We start from the raw sequence: 17,363 nt of genomic DNA on the forward strand, positions 1-17,363 counted from the left end.
ACTAGATGGATCCTTGTCAGCAAAGTGATATGTCTGCTTTTTAGTATGTTATCTAGGTTGGTCATACTTTTTCTTCAAAGGAGCAAATGTCTTTTAATTTCATGACTACAGTGATTTGGAGCCCAAGAAAAGAAAGTCTGTCACTGTTTTCACTGTTTCTCCATTTGTTTGCCATGGAGTGATGGGAGTGGATGCCATGATCTTAGGTTTTTCAATGTTGAGTTTTAAACCAGCTTTTTCACTCTCCTTTTTCACTTTCAACAAGAGGTTCTTTAGTTCCTTTTCACTTTCTGCCAAAAGTGGCTTATATGGCAGAAAATGAACCACAAACGAAGCTGAAGAATGCTGGAGTGGGTAGCTTATCTCTTCTCCAGGGCATCTTTCTGACACGGGAATCAAACCAGGGTTCCTTGCATTGCAGGCAGATTCTTACCAACTGAGCTATCAGGGAAGCTAGTTACCCCAGAAAATAGCTTCAAAAGGACATAACGTGTCTAAAGAGAAATTACAATTTTGTGAACTAATGTAATTACTTAGGACATTTAATATCAAAGGATATTTCTTCTTTCTTTTTTAAAAGAAAATTCAAATGCTTTATTAATGATGGACTTTTAATTGATCTAGATAGAATGAATGGATTCTTGCTTTCCCTACTCTGAAGACAAAAAGAAAACAAAGGATTTCTCAGCCTTGCAGGCTACTTCAGGAATTGGATCCCAAATTTTTCTGTAACAGTTCAACCACTATATGATTTACTTAAACATTACCCAAGCTGGATGACTTTGCTGGTTAATAGGACGTTCTGAAGCCATGGAGACCCTACAGGGCCTCCTGACAAAGATCTCAACCTTAGGGCATCCAAACTATGGGTATCCATTCAAACTATGGGCATGCCTAATGGCATCCATCCCTTTTCCCTCTTTGCCCATGAAAACCAAGGAACTGAGCTAGGAATAATAGCCCAAAAGCTTTTTGATGACCACCATCCAATAGGATATTACAGTCATTAATTAGATGTAGCATAGCCAAGGAGTATACTGTCACAGCAACAGCTATGATGTGTTGAATCTCTGAGGAAATAGTTCTGAGTCACCCTCTTACTATCTTTGTTCCACACTCTGTGGGAGACTTACCAAACTCTAATCACACACATTATTCAGTAAGTCAGATAACTTCTCTCAACATTGTTCTGTTCTTCCCATACATAACTCTCCTCAGATAAAACAAACTTAAGCCAGCCTCCTTACTCCCAGAAAAATCAGATGACAGAAAAGATTATTGTACTGCCTAAACTGACAACCTTTTGTTCCCTAGGATTGGCCTTCAAGAGAGTCCAATGGATAAACCTGATTTTTTATTATTCACTGATGGGTCATATTCTTATTCAAATTCACAAGAACCTTATGGAAAATCTCAGGCTGTCTATATTGTTGTTTCACCAGTATCTCTCATTGAAAATGATCCCTTTCCTAATGTCTCTTCTGCCCAGCAAGCTGAGTTAATAGTACTGACTAAAGTCTGTTAGTTGGCAAAATTAAAATATGCCAATATATACACAGACGGCCCCTGTGGTTTTTCAGTGACACATGATTTTGGTATATTTTGGAAATAAGAAGTTTTCTAACATCCTTGGGACAGCCTATCATAAAAGAGAAAGAAGTTATTAGGAATCAATCCTGCTCCCAGTCACACTTACCATTGTTAAGTTATGAGACCATTCAAGGACTGACATTGCAGAGGCAAAAGGAAACTCTAGCTGATCCCAACACCAAAGCAGCATTCTCTCAAATTATCAATGACCAACCAGCCTCTTCTTTTCCCTTTCATCTTCACAGTAACCTCACTAACATGTTGTTACGTTTTCAGAGAAGCCCACCAGACAAAGACAAAGACACTTGGATACAGAACGAAGATTCAGCTCTAACAGAGAGCTGTGGATAGGCCTAAACGGAGAGCCTATCCTTTTGTTTGGAGCTCAATACCCTGTTTTACAATACATGCATGAGTTAACGCACTGGGAACCAGATAAGGTGGTGTTATGGGGTAAAAAGTAGTTTTGTCAACTTTTCTTCACCATAATTCAGAAGGTCTATTCGGGATGCAACATGTATCTAAAATATTACATAGGAAAATCATTACGTAGTTCTCAGGGAAGTTTTCCATTACTCACAGACCCTTTTAAAACATGGCAAATTGATTTTATGCAGATATCTCCCTCACAAGGTTATCATTTGCTAGTGTTTGCATGTTCTCACACTGGGTTTCAAACATTCCCATACAGAAGGACCATGACACAATTGATAGAGGAGCTGCTGTTAGAAAGAGTGAGGAGTCCCCTTTTGAAGTATCCCTTCCGAATTATGTAGTGACAGAAGGACCCATTTGACTGGACAAATTGTTAAGGAAATTTGTAAAAATGTGTCCAATTATTCAACATTTCAACTGGGCCTATCACACCAAGTCTTCTGGGTTAGTTGAAAGGACAAATGGAACAATTAAAACTCAGTTGGCTAAATTTATGAATATTTATTCCTTACAATGAACTAAGACCTTTCCATTGGTTCTCCTCAACCTCAACTCAACTCCTTTGGCAAACATCATTTATCTCTCTTTGAGATTATTGCCAAGAGATCAATGAGATTAGGTGACAGACTATATGATCTTATATCTCTTGAGGAATATATATTATGTTATTGTAAGGGTTTTATAAAATTATTGACCAGTCATTCTAAACTTGTTTCTGAAACTTGTCACAGTTATCTATCCTCAAATGAAGATCAAACATCCCATGACTTACAACCAAGAGGTTTTTTACATTAGGAAAAAAAAAGAAGTCATTTAAAGAACCCCCTCCAATGTAAATGGAAGGACACTTATCAGGTTCTTTTGACTAATTTATGCACTTCACAACTGAAGGGGATTTACTATCCTCATATTTCCCACCTAAAGAAGGGCTCTTGCACCAGTCTGGTCTATAGAGAGAACTGCTAACATTCTGATAATATGGAAACACCAATGCCAGAATGAGAAGAAGATGACATTAGAAGTAGACAACTGATCCAAGAAGCTTGACCTGGCACTTTTGATTGTTCACAACATTTTCTTGGCTCCTTGGACTCTTGCACATGAATCAAATGTTTTCCTATCATGGTCACAATCTTATAAAAATCTTAGAAATTAATCAAATTTCTGGATTTGTGGTCAATTACTTGCATCTCTTGTTGTTGTTCAGTCACTCATTTATGTCCAACTCTTTTAGAGCACCGGCAACACACCAGGTTTCCCTCACAGGAGGCAGGTAAGATGATTTGGTAGTGTCATCTCTTTAACAGTTTTCCACAGTTTGCTGTGATCCACACAGTCAAAGGCTTTAGCACAGTCAATGAAGCAGAAGTAGATTTCTCTTGGGAATTTTCTTGCTTTTTCTATGATCCAATGGGTGTTGGCAATTTGATCTTTGGTTCCCCTACCTTTTCTAAATCTACTGGTACATCTAGGAATTCTTGGTTCATGTGCTGTTAATACTTCTCATTTACCTTTGCGGGGTTCTCTCTGACCAGATGGCTCTTACAAAATTTATTTTAGAAGAAAGGAATTATATTTCAATCTGGGCTACTACTGATATCACTAGGTTGGACCAACTCACTTAGCCAATTAAACATACTTATTCTGATGCTGTGGTGTTGGAGAAGACTCTTGAGAGTCCTTTGGACTGCAAGGAGATCCAACTAGTCCATCCTAAAGGAGATCAGTCCTGGGTGTTCATTGGAAGGACTGAGGCTGAAGCTGAAACTTCAATATTTTGGCCACCTGATGCGAAGAGTTGACTCATTGGAAAAGACCCTGATGCTGTGAGGGATTGGTGGCAGGAGGAGAAGGGGACAAAAGAGGATGAGATGGCAGGATGTCATCACTGACTCGATGGACATGAGTTTGAGTAAGCTCCAGGAGTTGGTGATGGACAGGTAGGCCTGGTGTGCTGCGATTCATGGGGTCTCAAAGAGTCGGACATGACTGAACAACTGAACTGAACTGAAGTGATTCTGACCCTGGCCACAAAACTGAATTCTTTCTTAAGGTTGCTCAAACTCTATTTCCCAGAGTTTGTTTAAGCTCATATCCATTATGTCGGTGATGCCATTCAATCATCTCATCTCCTGACTGGTTTGATATCCTCGCTGTCCAAAGTACTCTCCAAGAGTCTTCTCCAGAACCACAGTTTGAAAGCATTAATTCTTTGGAACTCAGTTTTCTTAATGATTCAACTCTCACATCCATACATGACTACTGGAAAAACCATTCTTTGACAATATGGACCTTTATTGCAAAGTGATTTTTCTGCCTTTTAGCATGCTGTTTACGTTTGTTATAGCTTTTCTTCCAAGGATCAAATGCCTTTTAATTTAATGGAGGCAGTTTGCACAAATCCACAAAGAACTTTAAGCCCAAGGAAATAAAATTTGCCGCTGTTTCCATTTCCCCATATCTATTTGCCATGAAGAGATGGGACATAATATTATGATTTTAGTTCTTTGAATGTTGAGTCTTAGACCAGCTTTTTCACTACCCTCTTTCACCTTCATCAAGAAGCTCTTTAGTTCTTTGTTTTCTGCCATGAGAGTTGGACCATCTGCAAATATGAGGTTGTTGATATTTCTTTCAGTAATCCTGATTCTGAAAGAAATTTTGAACTTGTGGCTCATTTAGCCCTGAATTTCTCATAATGTACTCTGCATGTAAGCTAAAAAATAAGAGTGATAATATTCAGCCTTTACATACTCCTTTTCCAATTTTGAGCAATTCCATTTTCCACTTTTGGCTCTAACTGTTGCCTCTTGACCTACTTACAGGTTGTCAGCTATAATTTCCATGATTATCTTAAAATGTATGTGCCATCAGTTTCTCAGTCTTATCCAACTCTTTGCAACTCCATGTACTGCCTATCAGGTTTCTTCTGTTCATGGGATTTTCCAGATGAGAGTACAGGAGTAGGTGGCCACTTGTATTCCTGGGGATCTCTCCAATCCAAAGATCTTTCCAGTTCTTTTTTCTTGTATCTCCTCCTTTGGCATGTGGGTTCTGTAGCACTGTGCCATCTATAAACGTAGTATGTCACCAAAATATCTATGTTTTTTACCAATTGCATTGCAATCAGATCTCTAATCATGTCATTAAAGTCATTATCTATAGAAAATAATTGTTTTATTGATTCTTCTATAAAATAAGCACTTCAGAAAGTCACAAAAATGATTGTTTTGGCAAATAAAAACTTCTATTGACTTTTACATCATACTCCTGAACTGGGTAAGAAATTATAAAATTCTAATGGTAAGAAATTATAACTTTCTAATGGAAAGGCTTAACTCTTCATTCAGATCAACAGAATCAATTTCATGGGGCTGAGTTTACTGATAAATGTAATTTGTAGTGTCATGATTTATTCTTAAATATGGACTTTTAATTCTTTGTTTCCTAAAAAGACTTTCTTTTTATACTGTGAGCTACAGCAAGTTGATAAAGTGCCTCATTTTAAACAAAAAGAAAATTCTAATATTTTCTTTCTACCTTACCCGTCCCTAACTTGGCTTCTGTAGTTGGCCCCCTTGGGAGTTGATGTCTTATTAGAACCAGATTGCAATAGTTATGCTAATCTCTGTTCTAATTAGTTCTTTCTTTCTTTTTTAATTTTTTTATGCCTCTCGAACTTTCTGTTGCACTCTGACTTCAATATAGTTACTACCTATAATATAGTGATAGTCTGTTTTATAAAATTGTTGTCTTTTATATTACTCAAAATGCAACCAGGCCTTCAGCTAAATTAACGATGTCTGATTCTTCAAGTAGTTGCCCATATGTTTCAGTTCAGTTCAGTTGCTCAGTCATGTCCGACTCTTTGCAACCCCATGAATCACAGCATGCCAGGCCTTCGTGTCCATCACCAGCTCATATGTTTAGCTCTACATAAAGTAACTGTAGCATAGAACTCTAGTGATGGGAATGAGCACCAAAGGAAAACATTTTCTGGGCTAGAGGAGACTAGTAAGTCTGGCCAGTCTGATAATTTTATATTATCAACAGTCCCTGATTCAAAGGTTAACACTTTCAGCAGCCTCTCAACAGAACTGAAATGAACATAATTCTTAACCTTTTTTTTCAGCTGATAACTAGAACTAGCCCTAGAGTATGAACAGACAGAAACGATATGAGTGGAAGAAGTAGAGAGAATGAGGTATGCATTGGATGCCAATGGAAAAACATATATTACCTACTTTGAAATATTTGTATTTGAAAGTCATATATATGTGTAAATTCACATACACATATATGTCACTTATGCTTTTCAACAGTAGACAGATTTGCCTGAAATAATACAAAGAAACATGATCAAAAATTTTTCATAGTAATAAAAAAAAAAAAGACAATTCAATTTATTATTTCTCTATTCTGAAATCTGGCTACAAACTGTGATTTACTTTGCTAGTCACCAGACTCAGTGATCATTTTAGCTTGTGTGCCTTTTCAGGTGTGTCTGACTCTTTATAACCCTATAGTCCATAGTCACCAGGTTCCTCTGTCCATGTAAGCCAAATTTCAAACAAGATATTGAGAAGCAAAATGTTGTCTGTCATATCAATAAAAAAAGTTGTCAGTCACCAGTGATTGCAAACAGCTGATGAGCCCTCAGGAAATTCAGGAAGAAAAGAATTCCTGCCATCTAGCAGAACAGACAGTAGCCACTCCTTCAGTGAACCCTCTGGAAACTCAGGAAGTGAAAGCGCAGGCAACTGGCTCCAAATAGCTGAGGTCCATATTAGAGGAATGATTCCAGTGAGCCCAAATTCCTACATTTTCCCATACATAGAAAATGTTTCAGTTCCTTAACTTTGAGAAATCTAGTTCTCTTTTATTAACAGCAATCTGTTGTTCAACTATGTGCCATTTGTTGAAAACTCCTTTATATTCAAGCTCCCCCATCATCTCTTCAGATAAGTTTTCTCAGAGTTATTTGAGATGCTACGTTGGAAAAAGTAAAAACAAAAACTCAGCTTTTAGGTTGTGTGTGCATTTATTTATTTATTTTTATGTTTGGCTGTGTCATTTGGCTTGTGTTATCATTATTCCCCCAAAAGACATTAAACCTCAGGCCATAGCACTGAAAATGCAGTTCTAACCACTGAATTGCCGGGAAAAATGCTAGGGTTGTATGTTGAATTTTCAGTTGACAAGAAAATCATTAGACAATATAAAAATTTTGTTGTTTATACAAGATATGCTGTCAGTCAGTTGCTCAGTCCTATCTGACTCTTTGTGATCCCATGAACCACAGCACACCAGGCCTCCCAGTCCATCACCAACTCCCAGCGTTTACCCAAACTCAAGTCCATTGAGTCGGTGTTGTCATCCAACCATCTCATCCTCTGTCATCCCCTTCTCCTCCTGCCCCCAATACCTCACAGCATCAAGGTTTTTTCCAATGAGTCAGCTCTTCACATCAGGTGGCCAAAGTGTTGGAGTTTCAGTTTCAGCATTAGTCCTCCCAATGAATACCGAGAACTGATCTCCTTTAGGATGGACTGACTGGATCTCCTTGCAGTCCAAGGGAATCATCTCTTGCAGTCTCAAGAGACATCTCCCACACAACAATTCAAAAGCACTGATTCTTCAGTGCTCAGCTTTCTTTATAGTCCAACTCTCACATCCATACATGACTACTGGACAAACCATAGCCTTGACTAGATGGACCTTTGTTGGCAAAGTAATGTCTCTGCCGTTTAATATGCTGTCTAGGTTGGTCATAGCTTTCCTTCCAAGGAGTAAGCGTCTTTTAATTTCATGGCTGTATCACCATCTGCAGTGATTTTGGAGCCCCCCAAAATAAAGTCTGACACTTTTTCCACTATTTCCCCATCTATTTCCCATGAAGTGATGGGGCCAGATACCATGGTCTTAGTTTTCTGAATATTGAGCTTTAAGCCAACTTTTCCACTCTCCTCTTTCACTTTCATCAAGAGATTTTTTTAGTTCTTCTTCACTTTCTGCCATAAGGGTGGTGTCATCTACATATCTGAGGTTATTGATATTTCTCCCAGAAATCTTGATTCCACCTTGTGCTTCTTCCAGCCCAGTGTTTCTTATGATGTACTCTACCTATAAGTTAAGTAAGCAGGGTGACAATATACAGGCTTGACGTACTCCTTTTCCTATTTGGAACCAGTCTGTTGTTCCATGTCCAGTTCTAACTGTTGCTTCCTGACCTGCATACAGGTTTCTCAAGAGGCAGATCAGGTGATCTGGTGTTCCCAACTCTTTCAGAATTTTCCACAGCTTATTGTGATCCACACAATCAAAGGCTTTGGCATAGTCAATAAAGCAGAAATAGATGTTTGTCTGGAATTCTCTTGCTTTTTCGATGATCCAGTGGATGTTGGCAATTTGGTCTCTGGTTCCTCTGCCTTTTCTAAATCCAGCTTGAACATCCAGAAGTTCACAGTTCACATACTGTTGAAGCCTGGCTTGGAGAATTTTGAGCATTACTTATTAGCATGTGAGATGAGTGCAACTGTGCTGTAGTTTGAGCATTCTTTGGCTTTGCCTTTCTTTGGGATTAGAATGAAAGCTGACCTTTTCCAGTCCTGTGGTCACTGCTGAGTCTTCCAAGTTAGCTGACATATTGGGTGCAGCACTTCCACAGCATCATCTTTCAGGATTTGAATTTTCAACTGGAATTTCATCACTTCCACTAGCTTTGTTTCTAATGATGCTTCCTAAGGCCCATTTGACGTCACATTCCAGAATGTCTGGCTCTGGGTGAGTGATCACATCGTCATCGTTATCTGGGAAGATCTTTTTTGTACAGTTCTTCAGATTATTCTTGCCACCTCTTCTTAATATCTTCTGCTCCAGTTAGAGCCATCCCATTTCTGTCCTTTATTGAGCCCATTTTTGCATGAAATGTTCCCTTTGTATCTCTAATTTTCTTGAACAGATCTCTAATCTTTCTCATTCTACGGTTTTCCTCTATTTCTTTGCATTGACTGCTTAGGGAGACTTTTATCTCTCCTTGCTATTATTTGGAACTGAGCATTCAAATGTGTATATCATTCATTTTCTCCCTTGTTGTAGTTGCAGCATAAAAATTAGTTCACAGGGTAGCAACATTTTTCAGCTTGTATGATACTGTAACCATTATCTTTGAAACAAAACCAAAACCGGGATTCATGTTATATCCATTATTACTAAAGTAGTGTTCTGAAGATTTAAAGATGAAAAGGATAATTGTAAATATGTGGCATGTATGAAAAAAGTATCAGCTAAATGTATGTCAGCTAAAGGATGATATCTTTCTTGTATAAATCACTACAGGAGAAAGAAAAATCCTCATCAGAAAACTGAGAAATATTCGTAAGAACTGATCAATTATTGGGGTACTAATATTTCAAAAATTAGGAGCTGAATGAAAACAGTTTCTGATGTCTATAAAGTGAGAAAAAAAAATAATGTATACAATGTATAATGGAGCACCTCCATAGAACTTCATCAATAAATTCACCACTTTCATCAAGTAGTGTTTGGCCAAAACAGCTGCTTGTTTTGAGATAGGAGACAGAGGGCCTCTGGGCCAGACACCTGGCAGTTGTCAAAAGGAGTAAAATTGAGGCTTTTTTCTCACCCAGAAACTCCAAGGACAAAAGTGGCAAAAGTCTGTCTAAAGCATAAAGATAAAGAACCCTCTCCAGAGGTCAAGGAAGACTTTCCTCTCTGCACATGCAGAGGAATGTTTTTTTGGGAGTCATAAGGGAGAGGGCTTCATGACATAATAATCAAGGATGGGCCTCTATGGTGGGACCCATCTTAGAAAAAAAGTTGTGCATGCATCTGGGGTGGCGGGAGGTGGGGGGTGGGGGGGGCAGGCGGCAGTCCATGGAAGTATAAAGAATGAAGGGAGATAATTGGCCAAAGGTAAACAAAGACTCAGAAGCACTGTCCTATAAAAGTTATTTATATCACATTCTTACTGCTCTTCTCCTTACTCAGGGCACACACACTCTGGTTGGGTATCTCTGTCTAACTTCTGAAGTTCTGTTCTCCTCCTCGTTAGAGAGGATGTCCATACCCTCTCTCTAGATGTGTGTCTCTGCCCTGTGTCTGAATTTGATAAAACATTTTCCTACACGCTCTCTCATACATTTTGTGTGTCTCTAACAAGAAACTTTGTACCTATTTTCACAGTGTCCGTTTCCTTGAAAAACTTGCTTTCAAACAGGGGCAAGAGCCAAGACCACTTTACTTTTAGCCTCTAACCACTGATGGGCTAGGACTCTTGGTTTTTATCCTCATTGTTTAAGTTTAATTCCTGACCAGGGAATTAAGATCTTTCTGCAGGAGTGCTCACTGCTCTCTCTTCAAGATCAGGTTCACTTCAGAACTGAGACTTTTATAATTGGTTTCCACAGAAACAGGGGAGATCATGAAACAGAGGAGAGATCAAAAGTGACCTTCAGTTTAAAGAAAAAAGCAAGCCTAGTCAAACAACATGTGAACTGACTAGAGGAATTTAAAAAAGTAGCTTGTGCTTTGTGCATCAGAAATTAAATGGCAGCAGTGAGAACATTTTTAATGTTTCAGTGTAGAAAGGAAGACTGCTTTGTAACAGACTTTTTCCTCCTTAGATATTTTAATACCAACAGTTACAAATATGCTAAGAAAATACATCAAGCTATAGTAATTTTTAGGCAATTTCCTATACTGGAAATGTCAAAATGGTAAAATTAAAAGAAAACATTAAAATGATGATAGAGAAGAAAGCAAGAAGCATTATTTTTATATTTGTAAACCAGATATGTGTGTATATATATAGCATATATGTATTTGTAACTTTCTTTTTTTCAGGTAGTTTGTTTTTCTTCCACCCCATATGAATTAAGAAGCTCCTGGAAGGTGATAACACATAAATCAATCATGTTTATGGGGATCAGATTCTATATGACTTCTTTGACTGAAGTCTTAGAACAATGAGATAATTGAATTTTGATACATATCTAACACATTAAAAAGATATTTCATTTTAATTCATTAAGTGCAGGCCATGCTTAATTTAAGAATCCAGCAAGATTAAATAAAGAAACACATGTCTTATTTACCATTAAAAGTGAAAGTGAAAGTTTCTCAGTCATGTCTGACTCTTTGTGACCCCACGGACTATACAGTCCCATGCAGTCCTCCAGGCGAGAATACTGGAGTGAATAGTCATTCCCTTCCCCAGGGAATCTTCCCAACCCAGGGATCAAAATCAAGTCTCCTTCATTGCAGGTGGATTATTTACCAGTTGAGCCTCAAGGGAAGCACAAGAATACTGGAGTAGGTGGCCTATCTCTTTTCTAGTGTATCTTCCCAAAGAAGGAAATGAACCAGGACCTCTTGATTGCAAGTGAATTCTTTATCAATTAAGCTAGCTATCTGGCAAGCTCTGTGTATCATTAGAGCTAAAAAAACAGACAAACAAACAAAAAAGCTGACAGAAAAACTAGAAAATAAATGCACACATAAATTGCTATAGATTCAGTTCAGTTCAGTTTGGTCGCTCAGTCGTGTCTGACTCTTTGCGACCCCATGAATTGCAGTACGCCAGGCCTCCATGTCCATCACCAACTCCCGGGGTTTACTCAGACTCATGTCCATCGAGTCGGTGATGCCATCCAGCCATCTCATCCTCTGTCATCCCCTTCTCCTCCTTGCATCAGGGTCTTTTCCAATGAGTCAACTCTTCACATGAGTTGGCCAAAGTTTTGGAGTTTCACCTTCAGCATCAGTCCCTCCAATGAACACCCAGGACTGATCTCCTATAGGATTTGCTGGCTGGATCTCCTTGCAGTCCAAGGGACTCTCAAGAGTCTTCTCCAACACCACAGTTCAAAAGCATCAATTCTTTGGCACTCAGCTTTCTTCACAGTCCAGCTCTCACATCCATACATGACCACTGGAAAAACCATAGCCTTGACTAGGCAGACCTTTGTTGGCAAAGTAATGTCTCTGCTTTCTAATACGCTATCTAGGTTGGTCATAAATTTCCTTCCAAGGAGTACGCATCTTTTAGTTTCACGGCTGCAATCATCACCTGCAGTGATTTTGGAGACCAAAAAAATAAAGACTGACACTAGAGTAAATTACAAATAGGGCAAGATTTGGGGTCCTTATATTTTAACCACATACTTTCACATTTTGGTTGGAAATGTCTTGATAGTGTTAGAGGACATAAATGGAGCAAAATCTCCATTTTACAATTATAATTTTGTAATTATAATTGTATCTATTCCTTCATTTGAAAATGTTCTAACTGTGGGGGAGAGGTAAGTGGGAACAGTGAAGAGAAAAAAATATGCAAATTATTATTGTAAAATTTTGTAAGGGTTTCGTGTAAACACTGTTGAACTATGGTCTATCCACTGTAGAAAATGGGTATTTAACCAGTTAGGAGAAAGTGCCTCAGTTCCATTCAGTTCAGTTGCTCAGTCATGTCTGACTCTTTGTGACAGCCATGGACTGCAGCATGCCAGGTTTCCATGTCCACTACCAACTCTTGAATCTTGCTCAAACTCATGTCCATTTAGTTGGTGATGCCATCCAACCATCTCATCCTCTGTTGTCCACTTCCTGCCTTCAATCTTTCCCAGCAACAGGGTCTTTGCCAATGAGTTAGTTCTTTGCATCAGGGGGCCAAAATATTGGAGCTTCAGCTTTAGCAAGAGTCTATCCAATGAATATTCATTCAGGACTGATTTCCTTTATGATTGACTTATTTGATCCCCTTGCAGTGCAAGGGACTCTCAAGAGTCTCCTCCACAGGTCATAGCATCAATTCTTTGTCACTCAGCTTTCTTTATGGTCTAATTCTCACATCCATACATCACTACTGTAAAAACCATATCTTTGCCTAGATGGACCTTTGTTGGCAAAGTAATGTCTCTGCTTTTTAATATGCTGTCTATGTTGGACATAGCTTTTCTTCTAAAATGCAACAATCTTTTAGTTTTATGGCTGCAGTCATTATCTGCAGTAATTTTAGAGTCAAGTAAATAAAATCTGTCTTTATTTCCATTGTTTCCCCATCTATTTGCCATGAAGTGATGTGACCAGATGCCATGATCCTCATTTTTTAATGTTGAATTTCAAGTCACCTTTTTCACTGTCTTCCTTCCCATTCATCAGCAAGCTTTTAAGTTCCTCTTATGTTTCTACCTTAAGAGTGCTGTCATCTGCATATCTAAGGATAAAGTATGTACTTATATCTTAAAGCTGAGCACTGAAGAATTGATGCTTGAAGAGTCCCTTGGACTGCAAGGAGATCCAGCCATCCTAAAAAAAAAAATCAGTCTTGAATATTCATTGGAAGGACTGATGCTGAGACTGAAACTCCAATACCTGAAACTCCACCACCTGATGAGAAGAATTGACTCTTTGGAAAAGATCCTGATCCTGGAAAAGATTGAAGGCAAGAGGAGAAGGACACAACAGAGGATGAATGGCTGGATGGCGTGGCTGACTCGGTGCACATGAGTGTGAGTAAGCTCCACGAGTTGGTGATGGACAGGCAAGCCTGGTGTGCTGCAGTCCATGGGGTCACAAAAAGTCAGACAGGACTGAGTGACTAAACTGAACTGATACCTTACATGCAGTTGATTCCATTGTTATAATCTAATAGTGTTCAGTTCTTATTCATTTTTACTTTAATTTAAGAAGAAATAAGAATCTATAATATGAAAAAGTATTTGAATCCGATATCTCTGGTGCACTTTCCTATTCTAGAATGTTAATCGAACCAAAAGAGAAAATAAGTTTGCTAGTTTGGCAAACTTTTTTGTTAGTGAATCCTCTTTGGGTTTAACTTTTTTAGAACTGTATCACTTCCCACCACTTTGCTTGTGGGAAGGATTGAGAAAAATTTGAGACATATTTAACCATGAATAAGAAATGTGATAGTCATTTAACCCAACAGAGCTGAGAATGAATGTGGGGAATTGGTGTGGTATCCTAGTCGCCCAAAAGTTCAGGGTAGCATACATTATGTCTCTGGTTTAAAGGTGCAATATTATAAGAATGGCTAAATATTGTATGTGAGCATAGTGACTGAGTATAAACCAGGCTTCTGAGATTGACATAAGCTGACATAACTTTAAAAATGCAGTCAAAGAAACATCAGGTAACTACTGATATCATATTACTGAGATGGACTGTACCTCCCTTTCTCCATCCTCTTTGTTCTTGCATGAAAAATCTTTAGAAAATCATGGAAGTTTTTGGCTTTTTATAAGTGGAATACAAGTTTTCTTTCTATAAGCTTGGAACCATTTTTGACTCTGCTTGTTGATTGAAGTATATTGTAGAGATATTTCAAGAAATTAATATATATATCAGGCTGTATTCTTGGAGCTGGAAATTTAAAAGCAGTGAAATCCTTCTTTTTAATTTAAAGGCTCTTGTCATCCCCACCCCTTCATATAATTATATTAATATCTGTGAAGTCCTCTTTTTCTTTTTTCTGCTTTGAAGTGACTGAATATACATAACATTCATTTAAATCATTTTAAGGATACAATTCAGTAGCTTAAGTACATTCAAATGTTGTGCAATCAGCAGTTGTATCTAGCTCCAGAATATTTCACTGACCTAGAAGGAAAACCTGAACAGCTTAGCAGTTACTTCCCATGCTCCCTCCCTCTTATTCTTTCCTGGGCAACCATCACTAACTTGGTTCTTGTCTCTGCATTTGCCCCTTCTGGGGACTCCATGTGAATGTAATCTTTCAGTACGTGGCCTCTTGTGTATCCTTTTTTAACACAGGATGATGTTTTCAAGGTTCCTCCACATTGCTGAATGTATTACTTTTCATCTTTTAATTTCAACTTTGAAAAGATATATATTTTTCTCATTATTAAATAATTTCTAGGTTTATTAAATCTGCTTTTGTATATGAGTGCCATTTAAACATTTACTTCCACAGTAAGATGCATGTCTTAAATTGCATCAAGTAATAATATTTTCACATTTTATTTGGATCTTTAACACTTAACTTTAATGACTAGGATGCAGCTTACAGAATTGACACATTTGACTGAATAAAGTTAACCTTTGAAGTTTCTACTATCATTGCATCATAAGACATTGCTTAAATCATGTTTTATTTTTATGCAGGTCATTTTTATGAAGCACAAGCATTATTTAAATTATATTTTCTTAGGAATTTTGGCATCACTTTTATGAAATCTTGGTGAGACTTATTTTTCATATGTTATGTCCAGTACAATATACAGTTGTTACTCCTATTTTTCAGATATGGTTTTAAAACTTGTATAGGGGAAGTCTCCTCATATTTTATTACATCAAAATACTCTATGAAAACTTCCAAATTTGCCTTATGGATTTATTTGGAAGAGGGCTTCACTTATTTCATTTTGTAAACCCTTACTTTTCAATTTTCCCCAGAGTATGAAATACAATGTAAAACAATTGATGGCTGCAATTTAGAAATTTGGATTTATAAAGCTTTGTTCTTTTAGTTTTGTTTAGTTTTGATCATCTGTTATTTAAAAGTGCAGACGAGAGTGATGGATATTACATCTGCACAGCCTACCCACCTAAGGCATCACTCACCTCCAGCCTCCCACTTTCCCTACTCCCCCATCCTCAAAACAAAAAGACAAAAACCCAATCCCTTTGAAGTGTTACATTAACACCAAGAAACTGATTGGGTGCTAAAGTTATCTGTTTTTTCCTTTTAATGGGACAGTTTTTATATCTAATTTTAGTTGCTTCTGAGATTGCCTATTAAATATGTGTTAGTATATGTTAGCATTCTGAAAGTCGTCAGCACATATAATAGAATTACCAGTTGTTAGCTACTGGAATACTTACACAGATTTTTCAGCTGTACTTTAAGCTGAAGTGAAGAAGCCGGGATAGTGATTAACATGGATTTGGTATGTGTATACAAATATATAACAGGATCTGGCTGTTTTTCATCTTTTTGTTTAAGATAACATTCTCTTAACATTCTCATAACCATAAACAATTTGTTAATATGTCTGCTGCACCTTCATCCTTTGAAGTAAAGGTATATGAAAATAACTTCATAATGACACCGTTTGTATTATTAAGCAGGTGTTAGCGCCTTCACAAATTCTAATTAGATGTAAACAAAGAAGAAAACAGAGAGTTGATATCCTGTTAAGTAGCCTTTCTTGAGAAAGAGTAGGTTGGTGGGTTTGGGCTGACTGCCAGGAGGTATTGAGGGGAGGTATTGGGGGCGGAGAAATAAATATTTCACTGCAAACATTGCACTGTCAGTCTCTGGTAAGAACAACTTGTTTAACAGCACGATAATTTTTAGAAAGTTTACATCGCTTATTACTTCCTCCCCTTTTCAAACTGTGCAATCGTCTGCTTTGCTATGTTCAGAGTATTGAACGACGATGTTTACAGTCCAGCCGAGATACAACAACAAAATCCTCTCGCCTTTGGGAAAGCCTCTTCCTTGTTCACAGACAATCGCAGCGCAAATGATCAGTGTGAAACTGGAGAAAATGTTAGGGAGAGCGGCCAGGACCACGTCAAGCGACCCATGAACGCCTTCATTGTGTGGTCTCGTGAACGAAGACGAAAAGTGGCTCTAGAGAATCCCAAAATGCAAAACTCAGAGATCAGCAAGCAGCTGGGGTATGAGTGGAAAAGGCTTACAGATGCTGAAAAGCGACCATTCTTTGAGGAGGCACAGAGACTACTAGCCGTACACCGAGACAAATACCCGGGCTATAAATATCGACCTCGTCGGAAAAGGAAGAGGCAACAGAAATTGCTTCCTGCAGACTCTTCAAAACTATGCAAACAGATGCATATAGAGACATTGCAGCCCTTCACATACAGGGACGGTTGTGCCAATACCACAGGCTCACGAATGGAAAGTCAGTTAAGCCTCTCACAGTCTGTGACCATAACCAATTCATTCCTCCAAAATGAGCATCACAGCAGCTGGACAAACCTGGGCCACAATAGGGTAACATTAGCTACACAGATTTCCGCGGACTTTCCCTTTTATCAAAGTTTACAGCCTGGACTTTCTTGCGCTTATTTTCAATATTGACTTCCTTACTTTCGCTAACAAAGGTGCTCTTTATCTCAATTTTACTACAATTTCACCTGTGACTTAATTTTAAAAGAAGCCAAATAAGTACATTTAACGTGTAAATAATTAGAACTTTCCAATAATTAGAAATTTCCTCTGTTTATCAGTTCTTTCTGTAAGATTACTTTTTTGTAAGAAATTATCTTAACAGCACCAACACTGCTTGAGTTTGAAAGTCATCTGTTTT

General features: G+C 37.9%; 1 protein-coding gene across 1 annotated transcript; it reads left to right on the top strand.

Moving 5' to 3' along the window:
• Positions 1-16,444: 16,444 nt before the first annotated feature.
• Positions 16,445-17,134, top strand: LOC133052336 (sex-determining region Y protein). The gene has a single exon (XM_061137156.1). The coding sequence runs from the start codon at positions 16,445-16,447 to the stop codon at positions 17,132-17,134; it is 690 nt and encodes a 229-aa protein (XP_060993139.1).
• The last annotated feature ends 229 nt before the right edge of the window (positions 17,135-17,363 follow it).

The sequence above is a fragment of the Dama dama genome, chromosome X, assembly GCF_033118175.1.
Source record: "Dama dama isolate Ldn47 chromosome X, ASM3311817v1, whole genome shotgun sequence".
NCBI classification, from domain to species: domain Eukaryota; kingdom Metazoa; phylum Chordata; class Mammalia; order Artiodactyla; family Cervidae; genus Dama; species Dama dama.

Bases quoted from the DNA above. Each gene is read 5' to 3' on its own strand.
- LOC133052336 (XM_061137156.1), top strand. From the start codon at position 16,445: ATGTTCAGAGTATTGAACGACGATGTTTACAGTCCAGCCGAGATACAA.